Source organism: Gastrolobium bilobum, unplaced genomic scaffold (genome assembly GCF_033153095.1).
Source record: "Gastrolobium bilobum isolate Gb01-03AN ecotype WA unplaced genomic scaffold, APGP_CSIRO_Gbil_v1 utg20853, whole genome shotgun sequence".
Lineage (NCBI taxonomy): Eukaryota > Viridiplantae > Streptophyta > Magnoliopsida > Fabales > Fabaceae > Gastrolobium > Gastrolobium bilobum.
This window is the reverse complement of record NW_026899901.1, coordinates 79,961-100,347: the sequence shown is the minus strand read 5'-3', so window position 1 is coordinate 100,347 and position 20,387 is coordinate 79,961. Positions and strand designations below refer to the sequence as shown.

The 20,387-nt window shown below is 34.4% G+C and overlaps 1 protein-coding gene across 1 annotated transcript; it reads right to left on the bottom strand.

The window, feature by feature from the left end:
- Positions 1 to 6,673: 6,673 nt before the first annotated feature.
- LOC133294126 (aconitate hydratase, cytoplasmic) lies at positions 6,674 to 15,625 on the bottom strand. Its single transcript, XM_061492780.1, has 20 exons — positions 15,172 to 15,625; positions 14,657 to 14,761; positions 14,297 to 14,457; positions 14,098 to 14,190; positions 13,112 to 13,297; positions 12,852 to 13,013; positions 12,493 to 12,637; positions 12,240 to 12,382; positions 12,094 to 12,150; positions 11,909 to 11,988; positions 11,725 to 11,800; positions 10,701 to 10,886; positions 10,449 to 10,516; positions 10,207 to 10,325; positions 9,921 to 10,042; positions 8,790 to 8,888; positions 8,216 to 8,695; positions 7,539 to 7,637; positions 7,183 to 7,425; positions 6,674 to 7,011 (listed from the first exon to the last, which is right to left on the bottom strand). The coding sequence occupies exons 1-20, from the start codon at positions 15,443 to 15,445 to the stop codon at positions 6,943 to 6,945; spliced, it is 2,967 nt and encodes a 988-aa protein (XP_061348764.1). The 5' UTR covers positions 15,446 to 15,625; the 3' UTR covers positions 6,674 to 6,942.
- Positions 15,626 to 20,387: the final 4,762 nt, after the last annotated feature.

The window sequence follows — 20,387 nt, the reverse complement described above, 5'->3', positions numbered from 1 at the left end:
TGGAATCATTACAATTGACTATGTGAAGTCTAAACAGAACATAGCGGATCCGTTAACCAAATGGATTCCTAGAGAATTGGTTGAGAATTTGTCGAAATGAATGTGTTTAAGGTCTATCAATTGTTGATCATTGCGATAACTCTAACTTGATGAGTGAAGATCCAACGAACTAGGTTCAAAGAGACAATTAAGTGATGATTGACTGTTAAAACATTGTGGAGTTTCTATAACTCATACTCATTCTTATGACAAGACAATGTATTTATGAGGGTAAGTATTTAGGCTTTTAATGATTTCTTAAACTGATGTGTTCAGATGATGTATTTTGAGTAACATCACAAGGAATCACCTATGTGAGTGTGAAGTGAGGGCCGCTTCTATGAGAATTTATAAAGGCCGATTCTCTAGAACACTCACAGAACCAGGCAGGTGTCCTAAGGCCAAAATGGGCACAGTAATGAGGACCAACAATGCTAGAGAAGCAATTGTGTGACTCTTATTGTCTAGGTATACACTAAAGGTCGACAGTTCAAGTCGCCCAGACCACCGATTGACCGAGTATATCCGATAGGTTTCACTAGAGAAGGTTCAAAGGTAACTCTACCTATCTCGATGCAATTGTTTCTCGTTGAGGAACTTACACTTTGCATTCATATTATTATGCATTTAGTCACGATGAATTGACTTCTTATCTATGTGGAGGGATTGTTGGGTTAAGGAAGAAAAGAAAAGAGGGAAGTTGAAGGGGTGTGTGGATTTTAAGAAGTCCCACATTGAACAACCATTAAGAGGTGAGAGAGTTTATAAGCTCTCACCTCACACTCCTAAATTGCCCCTTGGGGCACTACACTTTTGTGGAGGGGAGAGAAGCTAGATGACCTTTGTCCACCACACGCGTGCGCGCCGCCACCGCCGTTCATCTGTCCGTTTGGTTCGGTTTGTGTGTGAAATAAAAATAATTTTTTATTAAATTATTTTATTATTTTTTGTCCAAAAGTACCCATGTCCCTATTCGTTGCTTCCCTCCAATTTTTCCAAACTAAACGTTTCTTCCCACTGATTTTTTGAACCGAACCTGTTCTTACCTTTCAGTTTCATTCTGAACCGAACCAGTGCGTTCGGTTAAATTTGAGCCGAACTGGTCACCGGTCACACTGCTTGGTTGCCTTCCATCACGGCGGTTCATCGTGTCCGGCCAATGTCTATAAATAAACCCTAACCCCCCCCCCCCCAGAAAAATTATCCAGCTTTCTGCACTGTTATTTTGCCGAATTTTTTTCCTTCATTGGTTTCATTCCTCTGGCATCTTGTTGTGTTAGTTCAGACTGTTGACTGGTAATGCCACCAATCTTCATACGCAATCTATTCTATCCTGGGAGACAAGTGTCCATCAACCTTCGGCATCAGTGAGGGGGCAAATTGTCTTTTAAGGAGACATTTTCTATGAGCTCGGATTTCTTACACTATCCTGCATACAGTGTTCATTCTGTTCTGTACTCTGACATACTGTGAATCTGTTCCTTATTCTTAATTACACTGTGTTTGATAATTTTGTTTTAAATTTCTCTGTTACATGGTTTCAAACCTCTTAGTGATTTTTAATATCACCCATTGTCTTCTACAATATTATCTAAATGTGCTTGAAAGTATTCTTGTTGACCTTCTTATGGAGAATAGGGACTCCTAGATACTTGCCTAGATCAGGGGTATGGAGAAAATTCAGAGATTGGCATAACTCTCTTCTTCTAAAGTGATTCACATTTTTGGAAAAGAACACTCGAGTCTTGCTACTTCTAACTTTCTGGTCAGAGGCTGAACAAAAGTGATTGAGAATGCTAGTGATTAAATCAGCTTGATTTAAGGATGCTTCCGTAAAAAGAAGGTCATCAGCAAAAAAGAGGTGGGATATTGGAGGGGCCTTCTTCCCAAGGGTCACAGAATTCCACTTCTTTTGATCAACTGTTGTTGAGATGATGTGTCTCAGTCTCTCAATACAAAGAACAAAAAGAGAGGAAGATAATGGATCCTTGTCTGATTCCTCTAGGAGGCTAAATTCTTCAGTCTGGGCATCATTCCAAAGAAGATTTATGGTTGATGAAGATACACAAGTCATTATAAGATTAATCAGATATTCTGGCAAGACTGACACTCAAAGAGTATGCTGCAAGAAATCCTAACCAAGCCTATCATAGGCTTTCTCGAGATCCACCTTAATCACCATCCACCCTTTTTTACCCTTTTTGGTTCTAATGGAATGGATAATTTCCTAGGTAATAATTATATTATCAGAAGCGTGTCTTCCATTTACAAAACTGCATTGGTTGAGCATAATGAGAGTACTCATGTGATTCTTGAGTCTTAAGGCAACCAATTTAGTGACCACCTTATAAATGACATTGCAAAGACTAATAGGCCAGAACTGGCTTAAGGTTTATCCATCTTAGGAATCAGATAGATCATAGTTTGATTCACACTAGCAACCTTTTCTGGATCAGCAAATATATCTCTAATGAGGTTATACACAGAAACACCCACCTTTCCCCATTGAAATCGAAGAAAGACAGCATAAAAACCATCAATCTCAGGCGCTTTAAAAGGCTGCGTAATAAAAACTTGCTTTTTATTTTGAAGAACTTCTCAACGGTCCTGAAAATTAATTTATTCTACTCTTCCTCTTCTACTCAATCAATTACTATGTTCGTGGAGAGGCTCCACCAATATATTTCTTGCCAACTTTTCACGTTATGTTATTCAATCTCAATTTTCTTTTTGTTTCTACGGTTAAAAAGTCATTAACGAAGTTCTCTTCAACCTAGAATATACTTGGTTATTATTATCTTCTTGTTCTTATCTTCGTGAATTTTTTTAAGGTTTTGAACATTACTTTATTTTATTTATCATAAGTTACTCTATCAACAATTACTGTATTAATGGAGTAACTCTCCATGCATGCATATTTCTTGCCAATTTTCCCAGTGTATAATTCAGTTGCGTTTTTTTCCTTATAGGATAAAAAAGTTATTATTAGCTTCTCTTAAATCTTGAAAATACTTAATTATTTTTATGTTTTATTCTTATTTGCATAAATTTTTAACAGTTCTGAACATTAATTTGTTTTATTATTTATTTATTATTCAATCAACAATTACTTTACTCGTTGATTGATTTCACCCCTTCATATTTCTGATCAACTTTTCGAGAAAAACTGTAAATAGAAAAAAAAAATTAAAACTTAAAAGGAAAATATAAAAAAAAATACGGGTAAAAAGGAAAAAAACACTTCCTATTTAATAAAAAAGAGCGCCGAATTCAATACTTGGAAGTTTTTTTTCCAACTCTTCACGGTATGTAATTCAATTTCAATATTCTTTTTATTTTTATTTTTACAATCAAAAAGTCATTAAACAGCTTCTCTTAATTTTAAAAGTATTTGAGAAAGAAAAATTTACTGCCTGACACTTCAACCAACAGAATGCCACATGCAATAGGTAGGGTTCACGTAGAGGGTACTATGAACCTTACCAAGAATAATGAGACCCAAGACCAATTTAGTTAGGATCGTTTTTACGATCAGGAATTTAAAATAAGAGATAAATAATCTTAACTCGTTATCTATGGAAGATAAAAACCAAAGGTATAAGCAGGATAAAGACGCCACACTCAAGAAAGAAGAAGGTGAGTGATAAGTCTCTTTTAAACGCCACAAGAATAAGCTTCTTGAAAAGTTCAGAGTTCTATATAAGAACCAAAGAGAAGAAACTTCTCTATTAAATTATAACTTCAAAATTTGATTACAAGAGTTGTATCCTCCCTTATTTATACTTGAAACATCCCTCCAAGAATAGGAAAAGACTAACAAATAAAAAAACGCTAATTTAAAGTTGACAACTTAGGAAAAAGGAAAAGACTCTAATCAGCCCACTAAACATTAATGATATTGGAAATGTGAATAACCCCACTAAGCATTAATGACATTGAAAATTGTTATTTATTCCATTCGACCTCCCTTGCATTGATGGCATTAACTAAATTCTGATTATGAATAAATTTGGACTTGATGTCTTCATGATTAGCCCACATTTGCTGGATCAACCCACTAAGAGCTTCTTTAAACTTCTTGGCCCTTGATCTTGTGATTGACCCATTTGGCAATTGTAATGGATCACTAGGTGTTATCTCTTTTTTCATATCAGGGGTGTATTCGATTAGTATTTTAAAAGATTTTTTTGAGATAAAAAATCTTATAGATTTTAAAAGACTATTTAGAATTTCAGAGATTTTAAAGACTTTTTTAAAATATTTTTTTTACTATCAAATTTTCATAAGATTAGATTTTGAAGGATTTTAATAGAATTTATAAGATTTGAAAAGACAATATGAATTTACAAAATTTTAAAAAACCATATGAATTTTTAACAAACATTCAAATTACAAGAGTCAATAAAAAAATAACAAAGAAATACAATTATATTAATAAAAAAAAGTCAAACTTAATATAATTTTCTCAATTAGTAAAATTCATGATAAAATTTCATTTGAAATTTTTTATAATTGATCTTGTAAATCTTGGGGTTTTTATTTTACGTGATGAGAATTTTCTAACCATATATCATATGCATGTTTTCATTGAGTATTCCAAGAAAATTAGAATATTAATTTTCGGGTTTTATTACATTATAGTTTAAAAAATTTCTCAAATTATTTTCAATCAATACATTGAAACATTAAATTGTTTTGTGGCTTTTGAAAAATAAGTTTTTACTGATCTATTGGCACTAGGGGTGGCAAAAATGAGCCAACCCGTCCGCAAAAAACGAGCTGGGTTGGGTTGACAAAAATGAGCTGATAACTTGAGTCAACCCGACCCGAGTCAACCCGAACTCAATCGAGCCAACCCGCAGGTTAAACGGGCCAGCTCGCGGGTTACTTTTTTTTAAAAATAAAATAAAATACAAGCTCACGCACGACGGCGACCTCTTCAACCGGTTCAGAAATCACACAACTGACAGTGACGAACTCACCAGTCCCCCACCCCACCCACACCGACGGCGACCTCTTCCACCGGTTTCGTTCCACCGCCACTCACAGTGACAAGCTCTGGTTTGCCTTGTCTCCCTCCTCGCCTTTCCACCGCCACCTCATTTTTTTAAGGGACAATCAATCGCGACTCCTATCATCAAATAAATCGATTTGTATAAGTTTGATCCATGGCAGCTTCCAGGTACTTGTTTAATTGAGTCTTGATTCTTCTTATGCTTTTTTTGTGTGTGTATAATTGGTTAAAATTGTTTATAAAATTTTTGATGTGCAAAAATGGGTGTTTACGATGAGAAAGAATGGTACTTTTTTTCTCCGAGGGACCGGAAATATCCGAACCGGGCGGCCTGTAGCGGGTATTGAAAAGCAACCGGAGCTGACAAACCGATTGGAAAACCGAAAGCACTTGGGATTAAGAAGGCACTTGTTTTCTATGCAGGGAAAGCCCCTAAAGGCATGAAAACCAATTGGATTATGCATGAATATCTCCTTGCCAATGTTGATAGATCTGCCAAAAAGAAAAACAACTTGAGGGTATGCTTAATTTCAATTTTATTTATTTATTTTGTTTTGTATTGATTTTCATTTTATAATGCTATGATATTTGTTTGGGAAGAAAAATACCTGATCTTTGTTTTGGTGTTATGGCAATCATGCAGCTTGATGATTGGGTGTTGTGACAAATTCTTTTTTTGAGCTAACTCGCGAGTCAGCCCTTGAGTTAACCCGCAAACATTTTTTCGAGCTAACCTGTGATCCATTTTTTCGAGCTAGCTCGCAAGTTTTTTTTTAGCCAACCCGCGAGCCAACCCTAACCCGGCTCGGGTCGGGTTGGATTTTCTGGCTCATTTTTTTTTCGGGCCAACCCTAACCCGGCTCAATTTTTTCGGGCCAAATGCGGGTTGGGCTGGGTCGAGCCGGGCTGGCCCGTTTTGCCAACCCTAATTGGCACAAAAGTTGTTTGAAATCATTTCCTATAGCGAAAAAATTTCTTTCATGAATGTATTGTTACGAAACTTAGGTTCATATTATGAAAGTTTCAATCTTTCTTTAAATCGATCTTGTTCATGAATTTCGTTAGGGGTTTTCGTTCTCTGTCATTTTTTCACTGTTTTATGTTATTTTTAATACAAAAATCACATATTTTTTGTGCCAAGAAAAATCGCGACCAATAGCTTGGAAAATCATTTTTTAAATTTCCTATAACTCTCAAAAAATTGCTCAAAAATATGCTTTTTTTGAGATGTATTATATTAAAATCTTATCTGCTATTTTTGAGTTTTGACAAAATTCCCATGACAAAATCCAATTTCAAGCGGGTTGACCCTCCAAAGAAAGAATAAAACACTGCAACAGAGAAATCTCAAGAAATTCTACTGGTTAGAATGAGAATGTGAAAGAGACATTTTATTTATATTTCTCATAAAAATCTCACAAAATCCACACCAATAAGACACAAAATTGTCAAATTTTAGAATACTACAAGATTATTTTTCCTTTGTTTAAAATTCTAATTGAATACCAACGAATTTAGACGAATTCTAAAATAATCTTTTAAAATCCTAATCGAATATCACGTGACTTTTTTTCAATTCTTTAAAATCTTAATTGAATAACAATGAATTTTTTTTCCAAAAATAACCCATTAAAATCTTTCAAATTCCATACAATTGTCCCGATTTTTAATGGGCACAGCGATTGCACAGAAAAAGAAATCTACAATCAAAGTAGTCACCGTTTACAGGCCTAATAATTAATAAATACTCGGAAAAATGTCAAAAATTACCTCCCTTATAAGGGATCTTTTGCTATCTATGGGAAATTTATTCCTCTCACATTTTACAACTTGAAAAGCGTGACCTTGGAGTTCTCCTGCTTAATGAGGTTCCGTATGACATATGGAAGTCACTGCTTAATGAGGTTCCGTATGACATACGGAAGTATGCCTCCGTGGTTGAAGTAAGCAAGTTCCACCTGAAAATACTTGTGTCACGCACTAGTCCGAGGGGAAAATAAGTTCATGATTAAGCTAGTTTAAGACAAGCGTGGCTCATCCCCGGTAAATCATGACAATGTAGCTCTAATAATTGCGAGCATAAAAAAGAAGGAAAATAAAACATAAATCAATTAAAAAGCTTAAATTACCTCAGTGTCAAAGCGTACTGTGCAGGTGAAAGATTTTCCATCATCAGTTCTAACTGTGACATCTTGGCCAGGCCTAATCTCACTAATTTTACTTGGGAGGTCAATCGTGTAACGTTCATGACCAGTCAATCCCAATGTGTCCGCATCCTCTCCGGATTTGAAGCAAAGAGGAATAATTCCCATTCCTACCAAATTACTGCGATGAATTCTCTCGAAACTTTTAGCTATCACAGCTTTGACTCCCTATTGAAATGTAAGTCTCATCAGCCACGAGGAATACCATCATTTTATATTTTAAGAAAGCCAAATAGAAAACTATAAGCCACAATATATAAACTTATAATAAAGGTACTCACCAATAGCATTGGACCCTTGGCCGCCCAATCTCTAGAACTTCCACTACCATATTCCGCTCCAGCTAGCACAATGGTGTCTTGCCCAGAAGCCTTGTATCTCTGACATAAGAGAGTAATTCCAGAAGATTAGAAACTTCAAAAAATAAAATAAATAAAATAAAATTCCTATTAAATCCCGACCAACGAAAAGAAGTTCAAATCCGTGACTTTTCAATAATAAAATAAATAGTTTTACACTTCCTCCAAACTCTCCATTAGAAACTTTACATAACTAAAATTATTGTCTATCAGATTCTATAGCAAAATGGTACTCACTAATTCTCTTTGGCTTTAGGGAGAGAGAAAAAGGAATGCAAAATGGTAAGCTGTGGATTTAGACAAGACAACGTTTACACGTCCTTGTCAGAATATTAAGCTTTGCAATGCTTGCAAAAGTCTCTATTATCTATTTGAATAAGCAAGACTCGATAGTTGATACATGCACGGAAACAAACTGGTTCATTAGAAACATAGTATTTTGAAGAGATCATTTTTGTCACAAAAACACTCTGCTAGTATCTTGAAATGAAATATAGAAGAATATCAGCACTACAAAATATCGTATAGAATTTGCCGCTAAAAAAAGTCCAAAAGCGGTAAACAAATAACTTGCCACATTTGAATAGGACAAAACTCACCGTTGCTGCATCGAACACATAAAGCTTCTCCCCTGTGGGAATGTGAACTGTCTTGGGGCCAACTTCCCCATTCAAGAGCTTGTTAACAAGGCGAATGTTGGCAAAAGTTCCCCTTGCCATCACCTCATCATTGCCACGACGACTTCCATAAGAATTGAAGTCCTTGCGTTCCACCCCGCGCTCCATAAGGTATTTAGCAGCAGGACTGTCCTTATGAATGCTCCCGGCTGGAGAAATATGATCAGTGGTTATACTGTCACCAAAATTCAGCAGGCAATAAGCATCTTTCACACCATGAGCTCCTGGAGGATCCATGGTCATGTTCTTGAAGTATGGTGGTTCATGAATATATGTTGAGTTGGGGTCCCATGAGTAAAGAGTGTCAGCAGGAACTTGTAATTGATTCCACATAGGATTGCCCTTCGTAATAGCTTGGTATGTACTTCGGAACATTTCAGGCAACACACTAGATTGGACAGCCTAGGAATAAAGTCACTTGAAGTTAATTTTGCCACATGCATTGTTGAGTATTTAGAATAAATTTTATATAATGAGCTAACCAGACATCATTTACCTCAGCAATTTCTTCGGTAGATGGCCAGATATCCCTCAAGTAGACATTCTTGCCGTCCTTCCCTGTCCCAATTGGTTCCTTCTCAAAGTCAATGTCAACCTGGAAATGTGACCGAAAGGTATTTGACGAAGGTTGAAAAACGTTTAGGGTCTTGATTTTTTAAACTTAAATTTCACCAACCTTTTCATAAATGTGCATCCAACCAACTAAAGAAGGTTATAAATAAAGCTTATACTCAGTAGTCAGCGGATAATATTAGCTAGCTTATGATATGACATTTTCTGCCAGAAAAAAAAAAAAATACCAAACTCTACAGTCAAATGCTTTAGTTACACAAAACCAAGACCAAGACATTAATGTTTCATACGCACATGCATGCACTTATTATTGTATGTCTGAATCCATAACCAGACTTCTGGATGTGAGTATCCAAAAAGTTAGGATTACGCCAACATCGGGTATGAGAAAATTGTGAAGGAAAAAAAAAATGTTCCGCTTGAGTCCAAATACATTACGCATAGCTTAAGGCTGCTGATTCAGGCATACAAATGACGATGAAGTAGATTAGGTAACTACCAAAAAGGATTATCGAGAAAATAGAACCATCTCATTAAGGATTATCGGGAAAATAATTCAAATTTTGCTTACATTTCATTTGTATATTTGGGTGCAAATATTACTTCATTAAAAATTTAAATTATTGAAAACCAAAATTTTGCACAGAATATTCTAAGGAAATGTTAAATGTATGTTTACTATAACAATTTTGAATGCATTGAATCCAATAAAAGAGATGAAAGTAACTTTGGAGGCCTACGGGCTACGGGTTGGCCCTAACCCATAGGGCTTGTGAGGCCTCATACAGATTTTGATTATTGTGGACTTTTTGATTCTAACCCGCATAGGCTAGGACTTAATGGGATGGGATAACCCGTTTTGACGGCTCCCAATACCAAAGCTCGTGATTAGCCTCCAATAATTTTAAGATTAGTCTGTTTTATTTAATTCCAACGAATAAGTCAGATAACTATTGTCCTTTACAAACAGAGATGAAAAACAGATAAATAACATAGAAGAAAGAACAAAAAATACTGTATTTACACATTCGAAATATGAAATAGACAAACATACCGTGCCAGCAAGGGCATAAGCAACAACTAGAGGAGGTGAGGCAAGGTAGTTGGCTCTTGTCAAGGGATGCACACGGCCCTCAAAATTACGGTTCCCAGACAACACAGCAGCCGCTACAATGTCTGCATCAGAAAAGAAAAAAAAAAACAATAAGGAAAATATAAAGCAAAATATGCCTAAAAGGATATCTAAAAGTTACAGACAAGAAAAAATTATGCGAGAAAGCTGAGAGTTGCACAGAAATCAGCTTCAGTTCAAGAAATTATATTTTGTTATGAAATATGACCATTTTCTGAGATGGCAGAACCAACGGATTCATCCAGCTCGCCTGAATTGCCAATACATGTTGTACATCCAAATCCAACAATATGAAAACCTTGTTGATTAAGATATTTTTGCAATCCACTGCCAAAAAAGTAGAAACAAATACAAATTCAGAATGCATTTTCCCTAAATTTTGCAGAAGGAAAGTGACTACATTACAATACAAATTACAGTATTAATATTCTAATAAAAAGCACAAAATACCTCTGGAGTAGATATTTTGTCACAACTCCAGAGCCTGGAGCGAGACTTGTTTTAACCCAAGGCTTGACCTGGCAAAATAGTGAAAACAGCAACAATTAGAATCAAGAAAAGAAAAGGACCACATAAAAGACATACAATTTGTTCCTTTTATTAGTGGCAGCAAAAACAGACACCAAAAAGTAAGGACTTTATGCTGAAAAGGAGATAAGTAGCTTTGTTACAGCCTCTGATATTATTATATTAGTGCCTAACCTGCAAGCCAAGCTCATGAGCCTTTTTTGCAACAAGACCAGCTCCAAGCATAACACTTGGATTAGACGTGTTCGTACAGCTTGTGATTGCAGCAATCACAACACTGCCATGCTTGAGCTCTGCTGGCTGCCCATGGAAATCAAATTTTGCAACTTTTCCTTGTGCCTCTTTTGGTATGGCAAATCCCTGTATTCAAATAAAACATTTAGGAAATGCAGTATCTTATATTCATCTAGGGTTCTCATCAGGCAACAGTCAATATAACATGGATGACTTCACTATTGCATATTCAATTACAATGAAGAAAAAATGTCTTTCACTGTGTGAGATTCCAGTTGATTCACACAGATCTCCCATGCATTTACTCACAAGATAAGAAAGCAAACATATATAAAACCAAACAGAGGCTTTGATATTGTTGCTGCTGTTGAGGCCCGCAGGAGAGTGTCATGCAAAAATAGGAACATGAGTTATAACTAAGAATGAAGGAGAGTCTTGACTCTCTCAGGCCAGAAGCCTAATCATACATAAGTGGTCATTAATAGCTTGGTGCTCATGCTGGTGAGAATTACCAACAGTTTGATCAATATAATAAACAGGAGAGTGGAACAAAACTGATGTTGATGAAGATCAAATATACCAGCACTATAGCATTGTCACTTCAGGCATTGAGAAAGTTGATAAAACAGGCAACAGAAGCAACACAATTATAAAAATGGTATATTCTAAAGATTTTTGTGAATGACACCGAATCTGCAAGTTGAAGGTCTACACTTTAAAAAATTATAATAAACATGTTAAAAAATATTGATGTTTGATGGTTCTATGTTGCAGAAAAAAATATGGTTATAATTTTGTACAGGTAAACCAATTTGTGTCAGATGCAACAATTTCCAATTTACATTGCAATAAAACAACCAAATGGGCAGGAAATAGCAGTTTTGCTTAAAACTATTGATCAAGCGCTAATTCAAGATATAGACTACGACATCATCTATTCTTTGAACATCCCAGTATTACTAACCTTAAACCCAACTTTGTTATCGAGACAAGCTTTCCAGTCAGCCTTCATTTCTTTCAAAGGTACCCGATCATGAGGTCTAGAAAAAATATCATTTAGTATGAATTATGACACTGACAATGGGCTAGAAGTTGTAATAAGAACCCACAGTAACATACAGGACATGTGAAAGAGAACATGATCTTACCTCTTTGGTCCTGAGATACATGGTTCAACATCAGAAAGGTTTAATTCAAGATAGGATGAATAAACTCTGTCTTGTTGTGGCTGAATTTATGGAAAATAAATTAGCATTCTAAACCTCCAACATATATACATATGTAATTTTGTCAAAAAGGAGTGTATAGGGCAACAGCAATCAAAAAATATTACCTCATTATAGTCAACATACAGTTTGTTTGCCCTGAGATAAGACTCGATCATGGCCACCTATATTCAGACAGACAAAATGCAGGTCAAATAGTTCTATAAGCATTTCATATCAGCAAATAATAAATGATTCGATATACAGTACTCACAGTCTCATCACTTCTTCCGGTTAACTTCAGATATTGTAATGTGACATGATCTACAGGGAAGAAGCCCATGGTGGCACCATATTCAGGAGACATATTAGCAATAGTAGCCCTGTCAGCTAAAGATAATTCACCCATACCATCACCTAGAGAACAGAACCATGAAAACTGTTGATTAGCAAGAACAGTCAACATAAGTTGAAAAAAGGAGGAAAAAAAGAATATTTGACAGTAGGCCTCAAGATAACTTAATTACCATAAAATTCCACAAATTTCCCCACAACACCATGCTTTCTAAGAATTTGTGTCACAGTTAGAACCAAGTCAGTTGCTGTAACACCATTACGCAATTTTCCAGATAACTTGAACCCAACAACACCAGGCAAAACCATGCTCATAGGCTGTAGTATCATAGCACACAGCATTAGACTCATCATACTGTAGCTAAACTACTCCAAATACTTATTTTAAGATAAAGCAAATAAACAAGTAATTATAAAGAGTTAAATATGGCATCAACATTCATTAATCATTTTTCATTAGTGTTTTTGGACAGAATCAACATTCATCACATTACATTACATGTTTATATATCAGGATCAGAAGGTAATGTACCTGACCAAGCATTGTTGCCTCAGCTTCAATACCTCCAACACCCCATCCAGCAACACCAAGCCCATCTATCATAGTTGTATGTGAATCAGTCCCAACCACGCTGTCAGGATAGAGTAAGCCCTCATTGTTGAAAACAACCCGTCCAAGATATTCAAGATTGACCTGGAATTTAAGACATCACATCACAAGTCCCAAATATTCGCAATAAAGAAACATTTAAATTCCATGAAGTCGTTTTGCATGTTTACTTCCAAAATTACCTGATGTACTATACCAGAACCAGGAGGAACAACAAGCATGTTACGGAATGCAGTTGAACCCCATTTAAGAAAAGCAAATCTCTCCTTGTTTCTCTGGAATTCAAGCTCCATATTGGCCTGCACTGCATTTTCTGACCTTGCTACATCAACTTGCACTGAATGATCAATGACAAGATCAACAGGAACCTGCCAACAAGTATTGCTCAGAATAACTTCTAACAAACATAAAATAAAAGGAAAATATGTCTAAGATGGTATTTGTCAAACTCCAAAAACCCAATAGCCAATAACTATGTAGAATGGAGTTCGTTTTCGAATTTTGTGATGGTAATCACTCAAACATGGATGAGCAATTTTTATATGATAAATTTTAAGTCAAAACTAGCTTAAAATAAATCCCACATAATAATCAGGTTTTATTTAAATCTAGTTTTCCCTATTAGTCTCCTATTCTCTATCTATTTTACAATCTAGAATTTCAAATTGATTCGCCAAACAATATTTGCCATTAAACTAACCAAATTTTAGACATAATAAGCATAATTTGATAACTTTAGAAATCAGTTCTAAATTGAACATTTCTGACCCATATTTTAAAATTGCCAAACTCCACCAAAAGCTAAAACAGTAATCCGGGACAGCTAAATATATTGGCAAATAATTTTCAGATTCTATATATCACCATTTTAGTCTTATATCAATTGAAGAACTTTTAGCAGCTACCCGGTAAAGATGGAAAAAATGGTTACCTCTAGATATGTCAAAGTATCAGTACAAAAGCTAACTTCTCTTAAAGTAACAAGAGATTCAAGAAAATTTTTACTGTGCGTAATAAATAAGATTGAATATTACATAGATAATTGTGAGTTCAAGGTGCATATATCACTCCATGGTGTATAGTTAAAAATTTGAAATTGCTATCGTGACTGCCATCAATGAGTTCATAAAGAACAAAAGAACATGCAAGTTATAAGCAAGATATATACCAGAGGATTGATCTTATTTGACTCACTGCCAAGCTTATTCATAGCATCACGCATACAAGCAAGGTCAACAACGGCTGGCACTCCAGTAAAATCCTGCGGAGAGTAAAGAAGTTCCAATGAATAAAAGATATTACTTAGTATCACCCATCCCTAATACAACTATTTCACTGTATCCAGTTTCCAGAAGTCAACAAGTTACCTGCAAAAGAACACGAGCAGGCTTGAAAGGAATCTCAACTTGCTTTGTAGCAGTGTTTTCCCAGTCAATAATCTTCTCAACATCTTCTTTAGTGACTTGGAAATTGTCACAATTACGAATGGCAGATTCGAGGAGAATTCTGATGGAGTATGGTAGCCTGTCTGTTATGTACAGATAAAGTTGATATCATCAGTAATTGAACTAACCGAACGAAGAATGCACTATTCTGAAGAAGAAGAAGAAGAGACTAATCCTCTGTCACACAGATAACATTAATATGAAATTACCATTAATAAACAACGTGGTTTAAACCATGAAAAAAAAAAGTAAAAATCAAGCCAAGCCAAGTAAGCAAATTACCAACTCTTGGATCGTTGAAAGAAGGAAGACTGTAGAATTTTCCAAACTCGCCACCACCGGGCTTGGGGAGACTTGTCAAGTTTCCCTTGAAAGGATTTTCACTAGCTGGTATGGCCAATCAGAACATAAAATTCAGCACCAACTATCAGAAACTTGACTACGTATTACAAATTCATACAAAGACAGTTAGATAGTGCAACTTATACAACTCCTTTCAACAAATAAGAAATATTGATCTCAATTTAAAATAAAAATAAAAATACTGCAAAAAAACGGATAGTTTCGACAACAGAGAAACTGATCCAGAAGCACCAAAACGCTTCACGCACGCTCATGTTGGAAAGCTAATAGAATGCAAGAAATGGATACAAAAACGCGATGTTCTAAACTTGATTCATAATTGAACACGGAAAACAGGAAATCGCAACGGAAATGAACAAATCTAAGCTCAGTCAAATAAAATGAAAGCAAAGAATTGCAGAACAAAAAGAAACACTCCAAAAGCAACGAAGTACCCATGGTAGCGATCTTGCGATGGAAACGTTCGAGGACGGGAGCAACGGCTCTGATCTGAGCACGAAGACTGAGCGGAGAAGTCAAATGGAGATGGCGGTTCCACCGGGGAACGGAAGAACGGAAGGATCGGACGGAGGCGGAGAAGGTAGTGCGAGACGAGTAGGGAGTTAAAGAAGGAGGATAGGCGAAGGTTCTAGAAACAGAAGAAGAGAAGAGTTTAGGCCTGGTTGCTCTGAGGAGCGAAGAGGCAGAAGAAGAGGCCGTTATATACATAGTGGTGATCACGCATTCGTAACAAGGATAAGGATAGAGAGAGTGAGAGCGAAAGAGAGAGAGAGAGAGTGCGTGTGTTATTGAAGAAGCTAGTGACGGTTCTGTGGCCTCTTCTGCAACCAGAAAGAGAACACACGAGAAATGGAGATGGAGGGGTACGGTATGGCTCGTATCGTAGTGCGTGTGGAGAGCAAACGTGAACTAGGGCTGTGTGCCTTGGGTTGATACTTGATGCTGACTATTGTTTTGGATCAATTTCATCTTTTCTGATTTACTTTCTTTTTTCTTTTTTATAAAACTGATAATCAAATTTTCAAAACAGTGACTAAAATGTCATTTTTTTTGGTAAAATTTTATCGATATGTCATGTCAATAATACTTTTTACCAGACTGTCACATGTCATAATTTGTTATTATTAGTAGCGAATTTCGTGGCTAATGATTCTGTGACATGTGATCATATTGCAGACTAAATTCGCTATCACTAGTAGCAAATTATGACACGTCAACTTTTTTCTGCGAAAGTGTGCCACGTGTCACAAAATCATAGCAAACGTAATTTGCTACCGTCGTAAAGAATTACACCATGTGACAGTCTGATAAAATGTACTGTTCATGTGACATTCATGTAAAAAATTTGTCAAAGTGATATTTTAATCACTGTTCTCAAATTTTCGTAACGATATTGTAACTATAAGATAATAGTAAAAAAATATAATTAATGCTTATGCACAACACATGGTAAGTGACGTGGATCTTCTTATGTTAAAATTTATATTATCTGATATATGAAATTTTCGTATTTATTTCTTTCTTTATATACATTAAATAAGTGAAACTCAATTATCATTAATAAAGAAGGAGATAAATATAAAAATTTTACATGATGAAATCATATAAAATTTTAATATAAAAAGATCTATTTCCGCTTTAATTTGAGCGCAAGTATACGTGACAAGTTTTGATCAGTTGCCTAAATTGATGTGCAATTGGTTGGGAACATTGACTCAAGTACTATTATTTAGTAAATTTTTTATTCAAATATCATATAAATAATACTTTTTATCAGATTATCACACGACCTAATTTGTTAAGATTGGTAGTGAATTATGTTCACCAATAATTTTATGACACGTGGTATATTTTTGTAGAAAAAAATTGAATGGACAAAATTCGATACTAGTGATAGTAAATTTGGTATGCAATGTGGTCACGTGTCATGAAATCATAATTCGCTACTAGTTGTAGCGAATTACGTCGCGTGACAATTTAGTAAAAAGTATTATTCGTGTTATATTTGGATAAAAAATTTGTCAAACAATAACGCTTTAATCACTGTTGCCAATTGGTTACATCAATTACAGCTTGGTTATGTTATTTGTATAAAATATTTGAAAATAATATATATATAACTGAAGAACGAAGGCAATTCTATACATTTTAAAAAGGAATTTGCATTCATCATGTAACATGACCACAAATTTTTTTCTACAAACAACATTTTGTGGGATTCGCATCTTTTAAAGCAAAAAAAAACTATGGCACGCAAAACGAATTTCTATAACATAATACAATCAATTTTTCTAAAACTTTTATAAAACCCTTTTAAAAATGAAGAACAATGCAAGAATCCTTGTTACATAGAGGAATGCTATGTAGATGCTTCTATGTGCGGCGACGTCTTTTTCTAATCAGTTCTCTCCACGCGTACAAACAAAAAAAATTTATAAAAAGATGACAAAGTGCATGCTGTTTTCGTTGGTCTAATGCAAAGTGCCGTATAACGCTGAAATTGTGAGGTTGCGTATTGCGTAGCCTCACGTTTGAATATTTTATTTTTTGATTTTATTAATCTCATGTTAAAGGAGATAAGTTATCTCATATCATAAGATAAATTTGTGAATTTCATCATCTGAAAAAGAAAAGAAAAAAGTGGCACAGTTATCGAAGGATGTGTAGAAAGAGAAAGTTATCACATGTAGCATAAGAGTAGTTTTTTCTCTTTATTTTTAAGGAAATATTTTTCTTATGTTACAAGAAAAACCTTATCTCATGTTATACCCCCATCGAAATCTGAACCAACATTTCTTTTTCTTTTTCCTTTTTTTTAATTGTGAGACCCACATAATTATGTCTCTACATAAGACAATGTTATCTCATGTAACATGAGAAAAACATTGCCCTTATTTTTATTATATAATCTTAGGAAGAATTTGCAGTTTTTACTTTTCATTTTTCTATAGTTCAAACGAGGCGGGATTATTAGTTAAGTTTATAATTTTTTAAACAGGTATTAATTACAAAACTCTCTGAGACGTGAAAGACGGATCCTTTCCCTTCTTTGCGACTGGCCACATTTCTGTTCCAAAAAAAGCGCAAGGATCGGGGGAATTGGTAATATTTTGGTTTTATTGGCATGTCTGAAAAGGTACCAATAAGATTTCGCCACTGAAGCATGAATTTGTTGGGCTTCGTATTAATATTGTACTTTTCAATTTTTGTTAGGCCCAGCTGCCCAGCACAAACGCTCACCAATCGCAACATTTTATATATTTTTTTGATGGGATTTGTATTTTTATATTATAGAAGATAATTTTATTTGTTATATATATAAAAATATATAAAATCCATTTTTTTTCTCTTTTTTCTATATAAATTCACATAGATTCTATATATTTTTATTTTTTATTTTTCATAACAGAAGAAACATTAAATTTTTTTATTGAGTAATTTTAATTTTTTATTTACTACCACTATCGCGAATATGTTTTGATATGACATGAGATAATGTTTGACAGTATTAGCAACTAAGATATAAATTAAGGGTGATTGGATAAAGTATTAAAATAAATTATCAATAAGAGATCACTTATCTGAATGGCTGATATTATTTTACATGGTCTCATATCAGGAGAGCATTTATTCCCATAAAAAAATTTAATCGGAGCAGTAGGATACAAGAAAGTAAAATATTATCTAATTCAAAGCCTAAAATCAATTATATATTTAGTATAAAAAATAAATAAAAGATATTATGCCTACTCATTTTTTATACCTATTATTTTTTAACATTGTTAGATTAGAATATCAACTTAAAATTCTAATTTAACATTGAGCGTGACAAAAAAATAGGTAAAATATTTTATCTCAGAAAATATATATAAACATCATTTGACACTTTTGAGGCATTTTAATTTTTTGTTTAGCTGACTCAGAAGATTTGTTCCTTCTTAAACACTTGTTTCATGCTTCCTCACTCAATCCCAAGACTTTCATTACTCTCTCTCCTTATGTGAAATTCTCACTCACATCACCATGAAACAGAGAACCAAAAGAGTCAACCTCATCCTTTTCACAAATACCTTAAATATGGAATTTGTGACTCGCAGATTATCATCAAATCCAATCAAGTTAACACATCGGATCATCCCCCTCAACACCACTCATTACCACTGCTCTCAAACGATAATCAACCTCAACTACGGTTTTCCTTACTTTGTCAAGAGCATATATGCCTAGCGTAGCGTGAAGCTTTTGAAGATTGACAAATATTTATATTTTATAAGAAATTTGTGCATATAATTTATGATTAGGAGTTACATTTAGGATTAATCACTTTCTTAGGATATTGATGGATTTTTTTATTTTTTTTTGTGATTTTCCCTAATTTTTCTTATTTTGTAGAGTTCAAGATTATCTGGTTGAAAAGCGCATAATCGCAAGGGCAACGAAGTGATTCGACATCTGGAATTCTGGATCACAACGAAGACATCTTTTGGAAGGGTGAGCGGCATTGCGGTACAATACAAATTTGACGAAACACAAAAATGAAAGAGGTTTTACATTGCAAGCACACAATTGATAGTGGTAAAGTTGAAGAGATTAAGCCTTGAAGCATCAAATGACAAATGTAACCCCCTCTTGACGAAGAGGGGAATCAAGCAGCGATGTTCATCAACCAATTCAAACTATTGTGATTTAATCGAAAAAACAATAACTAAATTAATTGAAAAATCAAAAATTTGAAAAAAAAACACTTATTTTAATTGAATTGTATCAGTTTTCGGTTTGGTTAATGAAAATTGATTCAACGTATTATGTATTTATTATTTTTGAAATATGGTTACTTGGAATCTTGTTATTTCGTAAACTTAGAATATTGGATGTTATTGATAGCAAACTATCTTGTTTTAGTTTTTTCTTGTCTATTAATCTATTTTGACTCTTCATTAGTTTTAAGACTTATTTTAATTTGAGTACTTGAATTTTTCAATGGTTTATAACTTTGAATAACTTTATTTTGATAAAGCTAGTGATTTGTATAACTGAAATTTTAGACTTTTCGAAAAATCAAAAATTGATCGAATCCAAACTAAATAGGTAATTAAATGATCAAACCGAAATGATTGGATCCGATGATTTTTGTTTCAAAATCGATCCAATTCAGACCGTGAACATCATGTAGTACTCCGGTTGTTAAACATCATGATATTATAGTGTACATAGCGGAAGAGTTTATTTTATTAAATAAAGAATCATCTCTTAAAAATATGAGTTAACTTTTTCCAAAACATTTTCTAAAAACATTTTCTAAAATCATTTCCAAAATCGCTCACATGAGATATTGCGTAAGCGTAAATCTAAGACATACAACTACTAATTAATCCCATTAGCCCTTATTAGTGGCCATTGACTAACCGAATATGACAACAAGTGTCATTCCTGTCAGAGTCTCACGGACAGCATAACGGCTGTTTAACGGATAACTGGGAGATAAGAATCTCACTCCATAATACACTCCTGATAGGCACAGTTTATAAAATCAGACAGCTCGCAAGTCCTACACGGACTGCGATCCACTCATAGGGTCAATGCATACATAATGGCTCAGTGCCCAAATAATTACATCTATATGTCTATGTGTCCTCATCGCATGCATCTA

Coding starts and splice junctions, on each gene's coding strand:
- LOC133294126 (XM_061492780.1), bottom strand. CDS start 15,445: ATGTATATAACGGCCTCTTCTTCTGCCTCTTCGCTCCTCAGAGCAACC. Junction 13,014..13,111: donor GTTCTGGTATAGTACATCAG/GTAATTTTGGAA, acceptor CTTAAATTCCAG/GTCAATCTTGAATATCTTGG. Junction 7,638..8,215: donor ATGTGTTCGATGCAGCAACG/GTGAGTTTTGTC, acceptor CTCTTATGTCAG/AGATACAAGGCTTCTGGGCA.